Source organism: Sciurus vulgaris (genome assembly GCF_902686455.1).
Source record: "Sciurus vulgaris genome assembly, chromosome: 5".
Lineage (NCBI taxonomy): Eukaryota > Metazoa > Chordata > Mammalia > Rodentia > Sciuridae > Sciurus > Sciurus vulgaris.
This window is the reverse complement of record NC_136465.1, coordinates 165,399,147-165,413,680: the sequence shown is the minus strand read 5'-3', so window position 1 is coordinate 165,413,680 and position 14,534 is coordinate 165,399,147. Positions and strand designations below refer to the sequence as shown.

The window sequence follows — 14,534 nt, the reverse complement described above, 5'->3', positions numbered from 1 at the left end:
CTCTGCCGTGAGCTGCAGCCAGAGAAAGGCTGAAGCCTGGGGACCCTTGGGATCCCCACAAATGCACTCATTCCATTTCTCTTTTGATTGACAGGGCACACTTCATAAAGCTCCCAACCAACTTCCTGCAAGCGAGTCAGGGGCCTTGATAAGGAAGTGGAATTTGGGGCAATTAAGTGCAATCTGAGCCCCAAGAATGTGTTTTCTGAGGGTGACTGTACACCAGCTGCTCTCAATGACATTCCATTCATTCAAGGATGACTTTTACAAAATAGGTTTATTCTAGGACTTTTGTTCCAAACAGAACCTCAGTGGTGTTCAGGCTGGGCTGCTCTCTGGGCATGTGAATCACTCATCCTATTTATAAGCCTCCAGTGGAAATCAGCTTGGGGAATGGCAGAAATCCATGGGGACTTTGTGTGCAAGGCTGGCTCAGACTAGGGTGAAATGTGCAGATGGCCCCAGGGCAGCGTGGCCCAGTGGTTGGCAGCTTGAGAGACACAGGTGTTTTCATGTCCACTTACTAGTTACATCTTGGATGGACAACCTCATCTCCCTAAACCTTAGTTTCCTCATCTGTTCATTTTTTTTTTTTAAATGTGGTAAAATATCCATAATGTAAAATAGATCATTTAAGGGCTGGGGTTGTGGCTCAGTGGTGGACCGCTCGCCTAGCACATGTGAAGCACTGGGTTCGATCCTCAGCACCACATATAAATAAAATAAATAAAATAAAGTTCTATCAACATCTAAAAACATTTTTGGTTTTGATAGGATTAGAAAATACAACAGTGCCTGTTAATTGCAATTTGTTCAGTAAGCAGTTTATTACTGTTATTTTGCATTATCTATTCATTATCTTGTGCTTTTCAAAATAAATTTATACTGTTCAAAATATCATGCCTGGTGACAAGTGTTACTTGGGTGGGGACAGATGCTAAGCACTGGGTGATTACTGAGATGAGGGGAAGATATGGACAATTTTTAAATTAATAATTTTACAATAATTTCCCTTCAATCCAGGGTTTTACTTTCTGTGGTTTTAGTTACCTACAGTGTGAATGAGGGTCCAAAACCATTACATTGAAAATTCCAGAAATAAACAACTCATGTATTTAAAATTATGTACCATTCTGAGTATTTTGTTGCAATCCTGTGCCATCCATTTCCATCCTGCCTGGGAAATGAATTATCCCCTTGTCCAGTGGATCCACGCTGTATATGCTACACACCCATCAGTCACTTCGCCATCTCGTTCGTCACAGTGACTGTTGCAGTGTTACAATGCCTGTGTTCAAGTGACCCTCGCTTTACTCAATCATGGCCCCAGAGTACTAGAATATGATGCTAGCAATTAATCTTATGACAGTATATTCTTATAATTGTTCTATTTTATTATTAGATATTATTGTCAATATCTTTTATGCCTGTTTATAAATTAAACTTTACCATAGGTATGTATCTATGGGGGAAAATGGTATGTGTAGAGTTTGGTGCTATCTGAAGTTTCAGCATTCACTGGGGGTCTTGGAGCATGTCCTTCGCAGATGATGTGGGGCGTCTACTTTGATGTTCATTGGAAATATCACGCAGGTGACTTTGTAGGAGTTACCTCTCAGAGCAAGTCTGAGAGTTTCAGTGGAGAGTCCATGAGTAGCGGAGCACACGGTCTGCAGCTGCGGTGGAGCTGGCAATGCGTGCTGTGGCCTGGGAAACCTGGGCCTGGTGGTACTGAGTGGTCTTTGGCTGGAGACTCAGCACTAGAGAGGAAATGGCCCAGGTGCCCTGGTCTGCCCTGTTTTCAACTGGTTTGTCACAGACCCTAACAGCCAATGCTAACAAGTCTCACGGAGTCTTCTTCTCTTTATAGATTGCTGACTTTGGGCTCTCCAACCTGTACCAGAAGGACAAGTTCTTGCAAACATTCTGTGGGAGTCCACTCTACGCGTCCCCTGAAATCGTCAATGGGAGGCCTTACCGAGGGCCAGAGGTGAGCAGGCTCCCTGGTGTACATGTATTTTTTTGTTGGTGCATTATAGTTCTACATACTTTGAGATTTGTGGTGACCTATCTGCACATGCACACAATACGACAACGTAACCTGACCACTATCCCTCCCCAGCATTCATCCCCTGCCTCCCGCCCCACCCCTTGGTCCCTTTCCTCTGCTGATCTCCCTTTGATATTTTGGAGATCCACCCACCTTTGTTTTCCTTTTTCCTCTTTAGCTTCTGCAAATGAGAGAAAGCACACCACCTCTTCACCTTCTGAGTTTCACTTATTTTGCTTAATTAACATGATGGTCTCTAGTTCCATCCATTTTCCTGCATGGGCCATAATTTCATTTTTCTTTGTGGCTCAATAAAACTCCATTGTGTATATACACCACAATTTCTGTGTCCATTCATCCGTTGTTGGACACCTAGGCTGGTTCCATAGTGTGGCTATTGTGAATTGTGCTGCTGTAAACATGGTGTGCACGGATCACTGTAGTAAGATTCCTTTCACTCTTCAGGGTAGATGCTGAGAAGCAGTATGGCTGGGTCACGTGGTGCTCCGTGCCTAGTCTTTTGAGGACGCTCCCATACTGGTTTCCCTAGCGGTCGTACTAATCGATAGTCCACCAACAGCAGCACATGGATTTCACTAAGGAAATACATTTTAGTGGCACCTTCTATTTCATGAGAGATGTATTCCTCTGTATGCCTAAAGCTTTCAGGGCTGCTGCAAGATGTATACATATAAAAAGGTTATTTTGAAAGTGGGTTAGTTGTTGGTGATGGTTCTCTTTACAGAGAGGTTCATCCACTTAGTGTCCTTTAAATAGCAACTGTTCGGTGTGTGGAAATGTTTTTTTCCAAATATTTATCCGTTCAAGAGTATTTGGGGCAGGACTGGGGGGTGAGGAGGAGGATGGCAGTGTCTCCAGCAATTCCCGAAGAGAAAGTCTTAAAATTAGACTCCAAGGGAGGAGCATTGGGTTCAGTTTACAAAATTACAGGAACTCAACACTGTAAATTTATCTGAGTGCTTCTTTGGTGATGACTGGTCTCCAAGGTTAGAAGCTGGCGGTCTCTGATCTGGCTTTATTTGGCCACATTCATCCTTAATAAAAAAATTAGACAACACTTAATAATTGGGAGCTCTCATAGGAGAGTCTGGTTCCTGACTTCTCTTTGAAAACGAAGGACGTTGGTGTGTTGGGCCCACATCTCCAGGTGGCAGCAGTCAAACCAGGGGAGGCGACCTGCCCAGGTTGGGGGGGGTGCCCTCTGCAGTTGGTCTTCAGCACTGTGCATCGTACCCCAAATTCTTCCCTCCTCTGTTTGTGCCTGGCTCTTGCAAGATTTGCATTGGCACCCCCTTGATGCATTTGAAGAAGGGAAAGGAAGGAATCGATTCCTGTGTTAGGAAGGAAGAGTCATGTGCTCCAGAATAATCCAGGCCCTACTCACCTCAGAACTACAGTGAGGATCCAAGAACATGACCTACTTAAGAAAGTCCTCCAGTAGGCTGGGCCCTGCGTTACCATCGGTGGTCAGGCTGTGGTGGGGACCCGTCCGCCAGGTGCTCAGTTCTCGGGGGTGCTGGGAGGGGCTGCTCACGTGCTGTGATGCTGGTGGTCTGGAACGCAACCGGGAAACTGCTCCTCAGCTCTCTGTGTCCTGTTTCTCTGCTCCAGGTGGACAGCTGGGCCCTGGGCGTGCTGCTTTACACCCTGGTTTACGGAACGATGCCCTTCGATGGTTTTGATCACAAAAACCTCATTCGGCAGATCAGCAGCGGAGAGTACCGGGAGCCCACGCAGCCCTCAGGTGTGTGCCCCCGGGAGGGCCCAGCTGGAGGGGGCCCACCCCCCTGCGCAGCTCACACTCTGCTTTATCTGTCTGTCTGTCAGGAGGTGCCTGCCCTTCCTCATTCATCTTTCTGGAAAGTTCTCTGTGGCAAAGCTGGCTTGTTAGGCTGCTTTATCCAAACTTACCCAAGTGAACTCTGCGGAGCAGATGTTCCGCACAGTGGCCTGGGGGTCCTGGTCTCACTGGGTGAACTTGGGCAAGTTGGTCAGTGAGCCTCTTTGGGTTCAGTTTCTCTTCTGTATACAACGTCCCTTCCAGCCACGTAGACATATAAGCCACCTTCCTAGACCGTTGGTGCCACGAGGGTAGTGACCTCTGCCAGGTCTGGCTCAGGGTACTGTTTCACTATCTGGTTATATCATGACTCTCCTGTTCCCCAAAACAAACTCAAACAGCCCCCGCGCGATCTTATCCCTCTGTCTCCGGGTCGGGCAGGGCTCTCTCCCTCTGTGGTGTCCCCGCGGTTCTCCTTCCGGGACAGAGCCTGGTCGGGCAGCTCAGGGCTCTCAGAAGGAGGGAGCTTCCCGGGGAGGGAGAAGCAGCTTCCAGGTGTTCTTACTGACTAGGCTCGGAAGCTGGCATGTTCCGTTGGTCAAAGTGACGGAGGTCATAGCTCCTTATGTTCATGGAAAGCAACACGCGTGGACAGGGGAGCGTAGGCGGCCACCTGGGAACCTGGGAATGCAGTCGTCGCAGGCATTTCAGTCACGTACATGGCGCCCACAGTCGATCCTCATTATGCACAGTGCTTACGTTCTGTAAAGTTGCTGCAGACACCGAATGAGTGAATCCTGAACCGCGGCCTCAGGGGCACACCCTTAGATTCCTGTGGGTTTCCAATCACAATCTGTTTGTTTATTGATCAATCTGTGTATTATTCAATTTTTTTGTATATTTATCTTTAAAGCCCCCTTATTTAATATGCATTATTGATCTGTTAACCTCAAACTCCATGGCCATCAGCACTTTTGCTCTGGTCTGAGCGAAGTGCGTAACATGTGTTTTCTTCCACGGGACACAGGGCGACCTTCGTGCACTTGGGGACACTAGAAAGCCCTTCGGCCGTATGTTGGGGGCCATTTTAAGTGGCAGAATCACAGCAGAAAGTGCACAAATGTGAAAAACATGGCACATGTAGGCTGAGAAAGGGACCGTTGCTCACGGTAGGAGAGCTGGACCGAGGCCGCCAGCACATGCGTGCACTGGCGACAGATGCCTCACGCTCCGTGTGTGCCACAGAGCCTGAGCGAGTGCGGGATCGCAAATAGATCTTAGCGAGTAGGAGGACTGGCAAACGTGGAATCCGTGGGTAATGAGGACTGACTGGCACATAGCGTGGCACATAGCGACAGGCACGTGTCTGTTTGTGTGTTTTCAATAAACCAGTCTGTTCTTTTTGGGGGGATTTCAAGGTGACTTCTGTGGCGGCCTTATTTATCTCCCTAGCTAACTGGTGCCAGTGAAATCTCCGGCACGTTGTAAGGGTTTAGGAAATGCTTGTTGAATGACTGAATGATCACCCTGTTGCTTTTCAGGGGTGCAGCCCACCCCAGCCCCCATTGCTGGGTCTTTGCTACTCAGTGCTTTATAAATGGCTCCTGGGGAGGCGGCAGCTTCCCAAGATGTAATTCACCTCCCGTTGGGGCTGCACAGTTTAATTCTAAAGTCAACTTACTAGCTGAGAGAGTCACTGGGTTTCTGTAGCCTCCTGGACGTCTCTCTGGGCCTTTCCCCTAATTCTCTGGCAGCAGACATTTGCAAGGGTTTTTTTTTTCAAATAGATTGTGAACACTGGGTAGCAGTTACAGGTCAGCTGTCTGACCTGACGGCTTGGTGGATACAGACACTGCTTATGTCAGACAGGGAAAGAAGGTGAGCTCACTGGGCGTGGCTCTCAGAACCTGGCCAAGAGCTCAGGGTGAGGCCAGCTTTGGGGCCAGCGGCTCTCCCTGCCCAGGTGTGGCAGGTAAGAGCCACTCCTGGCACAGAGGAGCTCCTCTCCGTTCTCTGCCTCCAGCACCTTTCTCCCATGACTGTGAACACTGTGTTTATGAGCCCACCTTCGGAGGAATAATGAAAGCCATGATGAGGGCCACCTTTTCCTTGGAGCGGAGTGATGTTCTCCATCGTTGCTTGGGTGGGGTTTTAATTCTCCCTGGATTAGCTGGCCTGCTGCCCTTGATGAAGGTCTGAGAGGGTAGAAGTCCAGTAGTTCCATGACATTCCTTCTCTCATGGAGGGACAGGGCAGGATGTCGTGGCCTCTGTGTCAAGTCTTGCTTCTGCTTTTGATGTGCAGTCTGAAAGGCTTGCGCTTCTTGCTCCAAAGTGTGGCTGGACCAGATCTCCAGTGGGTTTTTTCCTAAAGCAAGTGTGTCTCCAGAGCTGCTCCTGGAGTCCCCCCCGCCGCAACCTCGAAAGCTCTGCCTGACACTTTCTTCTGTCTCTCGTCTCCTAGATGCTCGAGGGCTCATTCGGTGGATGCTGATGGTGAACCCTGATCGCCGGGCCACCATCGAGGACATTGCCAACCACTGGTGGGTGAACTGGGGCTACAAGAGCAGCGTCTGCGACTGTGACGCCCTTCGTGACTCCGAGTCCCCGCTCTTGGCGCGGATCATCGACTGGCACCATCGATCCACGGGGCTGCAGGCTGAGGCGGAAGCCAAGATCAAGGGCCTGGCCAAACCCGGGGCCTCTGAGGCCATGCTGGAACGGCAGCGGTCGCTGAAGAAATCCAAGAAGGAGAATGACTTTGCCCAGTCTGGCCAGGACTTGGTGCCCGAAAGCCCTTCCAAGCTGAGTTCCAAGAGGCCCAAGGGCATCCTGAAGAAGAGAAGCAACAGTGAGCACCGCTCGCATAGCACCGGCTTCATCGAGGGCGTGGTGGGCCCTGCCTTGCCCTCTGCCTTCAAGATGGAGCAGGACTTGTGCCGGACTGGCGTGCCCCTCCCGAGCTCCCCCGAGGCAGACGTGCCAGGGAAACTCAGTCCCACGCAGTCGGCCACAATGCCCAAGAAAGGCATCTTGAAAAAGACCCAGCAGAGAGAATCGGGTTACTACTCGTCCCCAGAGCGCAGCGAATCTTCAGAGCTGCTGGACAGTAACGAGGCGATGGGCGGCGGCCTCCCCTCCCCCAGCCCCCCGGACCCAGCCAGAGTGGCTTCTCACAGCCTGTCCTGCCGGAGGAAGGGCATCTTGAAACACAGCAGCAAATACTCAGCAGGCGCCACGGACCCGGCCCTGGCCAGCCCCGAAGTGCCCACACTGGAATCCTTGTCAGAGCCCGGTGTCCCCGCTGAGGGCCTCTCCCGGAGCTACAGCCGTCCCTCCAGCGTCATCAGTGATGACAGCGTCCTGTCCAGTGACTCCTTCGACCTGTTGGACGTGCAGGAGAACCGCCCTGCCCGCCAGCGCATCCGCAGCTGCGTCTCTGCTGAAAACTTCCTGCAGCTCCAGGACTTCGAAGGGCTCCAGAACCGGCCGCGGCCCCAGTACCTGAAGCGGTACCGGAACCGACTGGCGGACAGCAGCTTCTCCCTCCTCACGGACATGGACGACGTGACTCAGGTCTACAAGAAAGCGCTGGAGATCTGCAGCAAGCTCAACTAGCCCTCCAGGGCACAGGGCACGGGCGGGGGGGTGCAGGGAGGAAGGGGAGCAGGGCTTGTGCCAACAGGCTGGTTACCTCTTTGCTGGCCAGGACAGCAGACTGAAAAAGGATTGGCGCCGTCTGGCTTGGCCAGGTTTGCAGCCTTGAGCCAGCACCTAAAAGGGAGAAGCAGGCGCCCTGCCAGTTCTGCCAACTGCCAGTCAGAATTTGGGTCCTAATTGGCATTTGCATATGGCACCTCCTGGAGGACCAGCTGCCCAGGGAGGGTGGTGTTGGCCAGTGCTTGGTGGGACTGGGGAGCAGATGGGGAAGGGGGCATTTCCCTAGAAGTCATCAAAATGCTTTGGAGGAGGGGCAAGAGAAACCAGGACCATCTGCTTTGGATGAGCCCAAAGAGATTGCTCCTTTGCTTCTTTGCGAGCTTGATCTGACTGGATGGGGCTGGCCAGATTTCAGCAACCTGAGTTTGGATGGGTGATTGATTTATAATGTCTCTTGGGTGTGTTGGTTTAAGTGGCCCATGCACAGCAGAGTGCTGGGATCCAATAGTAATGGCTGCCATAGAAGGGGAAGGGAAGGCAGTAGCACTCCTGCTGCGTGGTTATCATCTTTGGCCTGGCTGAGCCCTGGGAATTAGGTGAAAGCATCCTGTCTGATCTGCATCAACTCTTCTGCGCCACTGTTGTGGCATTTGCTAATTTGCTACTCTGCCTTGAATGGAAAACAGGGATCTGGTCAGAGAATGCTCTGAACTCTGCTAGGACTATAGTGTCAGCCCATGGTGATTGTGTGGCTCCTTGCTGTTGGCCTTGCTCTCAGCACAGCTTCCTGAGAGTGGACAGGGAGAAAGATGACGGTGTCAGAGGCCAGACTCTCATGTATTCTAGAGCACACCACCCTCTGGGGCCTTTGCACAGTTGATTGGAAGTTGAAGTACATTTGCAAGGGGCAACTTGTCCCTTTCCTTCATGTCTCAATATTAACTGGAATGCTGCCTTTTGCTTTGAATTGGGTGTGTGACACTGTCCACAGTTTCTAAAGGATTATTACCTGGCTCAGTCACTGGCTCTGTTCCCTGATAGCAAGTGGTTTCCCATCCACCCAGTATGGAATCCTCAGAGGTAGAGGAGTTCGCTTCTGGGAATTAGCATGTAGGTGGGATATTTGGATGAGGAGAGGAAAGTCAGACAGGTGCTTCGTTCCCCAAATCTAAGTATTCTGTCATGGTTTTGAATTCTGACACAAGCTCCTGGGCTTTGGGGAGAGAGAAAGTTCCATCCATTTAAATGAACGAGGTGTCGGAAGAGCGAAGTGAGTGAGGAGGAAGCGTAGGGGAGAGGAAGCCTTCTTTAGAAGCCGTCCAGAGGGTTCTGGAGGAGGCAGAAGAGAGGTGCAGGACTCCCGTACACATTGTGAAGCCGGGTGTATCATTTCTAAGCAGCCACTGACAAGCACTCCCCCAGGGGGACATCTCGAGGACACTCTCTGAAATGACAGGTCTTTCGGGGATGAGTCTAGTTTCTACTGGCTTAGGGACATCAAAATCCTGATTTCAAGGTGGCCGACTTCATAGTCACTTAGAACCGGGATGACTGATCTTGGGATATGTTTGGAAAAACCAGAATTCACTAAGAGCATTCACTGGGACGATGTCGCCCTCACCTTCAGGAGGTGGTTCTGGCTTGTGGCTTCCCTCAGGTTGAGCTGAGCATCTTGTGAGAAGCTGCTTAGTTTCCTCTCATTCAGTTCCGCTCCTTCCTGAACTCCAGTAGAGGTCAGAAGGGAGAAAGATCTGTAAAGGGCGAGTTGTGTTTGGGATGTGGGGTGCGTGGAGGGCACCCTGCAGCCTCTGAGCTCCCTCTCTCTGCCTCCCATCTGCAGTCTTTCCTGACCAGCCTCTTCTGCCACACTGCTGGTCGCAGATCAGAGCAGCTGGGCTCGCTGGCAGCTGTTGGGATGACTTAGGTATAACATCCACCTACTTACCAGCCAGTGTGTTTGTCCCTTTGGCCAAGTGACTGCATCTGCTTAGCATTTTCCATGATTCTAATCTTTAAGGAAAATGACACCATCAAGGAAAATCATTCCACTCCTGTCTCCCAAACACCTGCATGTTCTTTTTGTCAGTAAACCTGGTGGATTGTGGCAAAGAAGAGCCTCCATTCAGAGGCAGAGACTCTGAGTCGAGTCCTGGTCTGCTGTTAAATGGCTGGTGTCCTTGGGCACCTGTCGTGTTGGGGACTTGTTCCCCTCTCCAGGCGGGGCTCCGGGGCCGGGTTAGTTGGTCTCTCAGGCCCTGCCCATTTCTGTCGTTCTTCTGACATCCTCTGGTTTCTGGATGTGACGTCAACTCTCCTTTCAAGGAAAATCTCTGAAAGCCCTTAAAGGCAGCCCTGCTTCCTGATCAAGCCCCATCACCCCTGCCAGCCAGTCCCCATCCAAAGAAGTCATGCTTGGTGCATTTCCATGCAATTACAGGTGAGGACAATTCGATGACCTGGTTTGAAAGCAGGAGATTTGATGTCCGCTCTCCTGGTCTTTTCCTTGCCTCTGTGGGCTTTTCGGCGTCTTAGTTTACACATCTGCCAAAGGGGTAGAATTATACTTCTTTTTACAGGTAAATTTCAAGGCAAGATCAGTTTTCAGGAAGTGCTTCAAGACCCCAGGCGAAATGGAAATACTAAGTACCCTCTGAATTTCCATCCCTGTTACCAGGTGCTTCTTCCAGGAGCACGTTTCAGGGTGAAGTTCAGGAGTTTTGCCCAGGCCTGCTGTCTTGAATACAAATGTGAATGATCGACTGACTGCTTATCGCCAAACTGGAAATGTTCTGTAGGGATTTACTGGCATGGTATCATTCCTAGGAGAAAAAAGAAAAAAAAAAAAAAAAAAAAAGGGAGAGAGCAGGAGACACTTGACTGCACATTTTTTTTTTTTTAAATCCGTGTTGTGACTTTTTATTTAATTTCTATTTTTTTGGTAATAAAAAGTTGACTTTTTAATTTGAATTTGTCTTTTTTTTATTTATTGGTCTGAAAGGCATTTCAAAGGTATTATAATAATATATTGGTGTAATTTAATTGGTGCAACATGCTCTATGGCTCCAGTCAAAATTGTTTTTTACTCATTTGATTGGCTTGAGAACAGCCTACAAGGGACAAAAAGAAAAACGCTGGATAACCACCCAAAGTGTTTGTATTTTCAATGGAAACTGATTTTTGTTTTGTTATTTTTTTTTTGTTTGTTTCTGTTTTTATTTTTAAATTAAATAAATTGCAATGAACTGAACTGGGACTTGCCTCTTTCTTCAGTTGTTTTTCTCAGTTGGGTAAGTGACAGAATGGGGGAAGTCATGGAAATCGACCCACGCTGGCTCTGCTACCAGGGGCTAGTTTATTCAGAATACTCAGAAGGGGCCGCCTGCCGCTTGCAGGAGCCGAGGTAGGAGTGGAGGGACCCTGGAGGAGTATGTCCTCTCTTTCCTGCTCCCTCCACACCAGCTTTATTCTTGATAATGTCAGATGACATCAAACCCTGCCCCAGTACCAACATAGAGTCAGGCACTTCGGGATCCATGCAAGAAAAGTCTGATTTTCCAAAGAAGTTGCAACTCGCGCGCTTTTCTGATCTCCCGGAAGGACATCAGATGCCTGCGGTCACATGCTTCCCAATTCCTCCTCCCTGGTTGTGTGACCCACCTTGACTTGCCCCACAACTTCCAAATTGATATTCTCAGTTGTAGTTTCCAAGAGGGACAACCAGATTCCTTTGCTGTCATCAAAAGCTAACCACTCAGCCAGTGCTCTCCAGAGCTTCCGCTTCCCCGCCCACCCGCTCCCGAGCAGTCCTCTTTCCCAAGGGCAGACAGATGGTTAATCTGATCCCACAGGGTCAAGAGCAATGGGCTATGACTTCCTGTTTGGGGCCACTGCTCTGCTCATAATAAAATGGCATTTCCAGTCCCTTTTTGCCACCATTTCTTATGTGAACAGACCCCCTAGAAAGCGCTTGGAAAGAAGAATGAACAGTAGAGTAAGATTGAGGAGTTCCTGCATCTTGGCCATCATATCAAATGAAATCAGTACCAGACATGCTCTGCACCCAGGGGTGGTGTTTCAAGTTCTGTACAGTCTGACTTTGCAAAGAAAGACTGTACAGTCTGACTTTGCAAAGAAACGACAACCGAGATCCCCTTTCTTTTCTTATTTTTATTTTTTTGCGGTACCGGGGATCGAACTCAGGGCCTTGTGCTTGCGAGGCAAGCACTCTACCAGCTGAGCTATCTCCCCAGCCCCGGATCCCCTTTCTGATCTTCTTGTAGCACTGTAGCAAACAAAACCACAGGATGCCCAGGGAAACTTGATCTCCAGTTAAATAATGAATTTTCAACATTTTTAAATTAGTGCATTTTAGTTATACATACTATTAGGGTTCTTTTTGACTTAATTATTCATAGGTGAGAGTTGCTGTGGTACATTTGTATACGTACATAGGAAAGTTTGGTCAGATCCATTCCCCTGTTCTTTTACTGTCCCTCTTTCCTCTCCCTTATTCCCTTATTCTAATCTACTGATCTCCTATTTAATAATGAAAAATTTTTTAGTGCAAGGATACCCCCCATGCAACATTTGGACCATGTTTATACCAAAAAATTCATTACCTGAAATTCAGATTTAATGGGCCATCCTGTATTTTATATGGCAAGCTAATCTGATGGAGCTTCATTGTCTAAATGGACCAGGTGTATTACCAAGGGTTGGGAGTGTATGCTCAGGATTGTGGCCTGCCGATCAGAACACGGTGACGCCTTTCAGGGTGGGCTGCACTGGAAAGAACCCCAATTCCAGTCTGGACGTGATTGTAACTGAGTCAAATTGCTATGACTCTTTGGTCCTCAGTTTTCTCAGCTGTCTAATGGCTTTATTAATTGTTCTCATACCTATCTCTAACAGGACTCTTAAGGAACGAGAGAGATTCTGTGAAGTTACCTTTTATACCTTGAGTCTCAAACTCATTATGAATGGGAAATAGTAGTCATCTTTCTTACAGGGCAATAGTCACTGACTTTTAAAATAGGACATTTGTTTAAAGGCAATGTGTCTGACCTGCAGACTCTTAATTTTTGCTGCAGTATTAAATGGGCAGTCATTTGCTGGGGAAGCTCTTAAAAGTGAGACCCATTGAGAAGACATCATTTTGCATCTAGACAGAGGCACAGGTTGGGCTCAGCTCAGCAGTTGGACCAAACATGAGGTATGAAGGTTAATAAGGAAATGGGGGTGACCACAGTGGCAGAAGTTGACATGTTGTCAACTATTGGTGGGGTTAATGGCCAGTGGTCACTTTAGGGAGGAAACTTGAGAGAACTAACATTTATTGAACTACATGATACTGCATCTTTGTTGACAAGTGGCAGGAACTCACTCAGACAATATTAAGTAACAGGAGGAGTTTATGCTTCACAGAACTGAGAACTCCCAAAGAATTATGCATATCTCAGGCACAACTAGATCCAGGGGCTCAAGGGAAGGCATTGGCTGCTTCTTCATTCACTCTTGCCAAATGTGAACTTCTTTCTTAGACAGGATCCCTCCATGGTACCAAGATAGTTCCTAGCTACAGGAAGGTTATGAGCCTTTTAGAGTATCATCTGAATTCAGGAGATTCTTACTGTCCTAATAGATACAGAACAAGGAAGGACTGTGATTAGCTTTGCTTGGGTCATGTGGCTCCTTCTGGCCCAGTCAGAGTCCAGGTGAAGAGATGTTCTGATTGACCAGCCTGGATCATGTGCCTGAACTTGTGGTGTACTTGAGTGACATCTCCTTCAGAATCACACCAAGTGGGAATGCAGATCCATCAAAGGAAGGGATGCAGAACAGATAAAAAGTGACCTGTGTTAATTACATCTTTTTAGCATCAATTTCCTCGTCTATAAAATAACATTAAACAATCCCTAACTTTTAGAGTTTCTATGATGAGTACATTAAATAAAGTACCCAAGAGTGTCTAGTGCATAGAAGATTTTAAATTCATACAGATAATCTCAATGAAGACAGCGGTGGTAATGCTATACAAAGTAGATATACTTGCTAGAAAAGATTTCAAGCTGTAAAATCATCTATAAAATCAGAACATTCAGCTGAAATTGGCTTAAACACTCCAAGGGCTTTATTAGCTCATATACCTGGAGTTCTAAAGGTGGGGTAGGTTTCACAGTTACTAAGGTCTGGTGGGAGAAATGCACAATAAACAAGTAAATAAGACATCCTCAAATTACATATAGAAATATAGTGCTATGAAGGAAATGAATCAGGTGCAGAGATAGAGAGGTGTTAACTTCCTGTAGAAAGAGTTGTCAAAGATGTCTTCTTTGACAACTTTATCAAAGGTAAACTTTGATCCATGGATCTGAAGAAAAGGAACTCTGCATAAGAACAGGGAGCACTCCAGGCAGAGGGAATCATATATGCAAAGGCCCTGGGGTCTTCGAGACAGTTTCATGGGGTTGATTTCTATTCCATTGACACAGGAAAACACGGTCCAGGGAGCATGGTGTTTTGTTAAACATGTGTGGCCACATTCTAGCATGGTCTGACTGTGATCATTTATGACTGTGTATCCTTAATTACAAATGGCTGCTTTCTTCAACAGGTGGTCCCCAGACAAGACACATGCTGTGATGTGCAATTTTAAATAAGAATATGTTTCCATTGCAAAAATTCACTGCCAATTTATTGAAATTTATGGAAAGGATGTTTTTAATCTGCACAATCATGCAAAGCTTGAGGCATAGAAGTATAGCCACAGTGATGTTATATGAAGACCAAAAAGTTCAGACTGATGTTTTTGTGTTGCTAGACCTGCCCATAGGCTATAATTGTCTGATTCCATTATGAGCTTGCATGGGAGAATAGCAATTACATTTACTTTAAAATCGTGACAACTGTTTTGTTCCTGATGAAAAATTCATACTGTTCATCTCTGCCTGACTGGGATATTCATTGTATTTTGGCCAACGGGTGCTTTGGTCTACTCTTTTTGCTAGTTTTTGTTTGAATTAGT

The 14,534-nt window shown here is 47.8% G+C and overlaps 1 protein-coding gene across 3 annotated transcripts in view; it reads left to right on the top strand.

Annotated features, from left to right (window-relative positions):
* NUAK1 (NUAK family kinase 1) overlaps positions 1-10,757 on the top strand; it is a 67,579-nt gene extending 56,822 nt beyond the window's left edge. For all 3 annotated transcript variants that reach the window (XM_079141599.1, XM_079141600.1, XM_079141601.1), the window contains 3 exons: positions 1,871-1,990; positions 3,683-3,815; positions 6,315-10,757. In XM_079141599.1, coding sequence (XP_078997725.1) covers positions 1,871-1,990; positions 3,683-3,815; positions 6,315-7,468 — 1,407 coding nt within the window. In that variant the 3' untranslated portion in view covers positions 7,469-10,757. The remainder of the gene's footprint in view (positions 1-1,870; positions 1,991-3,682; positions 3,816-6,314) is intronic.
* The last annotated feature ends 3,777 nt before the right edge of the window (positions 10,758-14,534 follow it).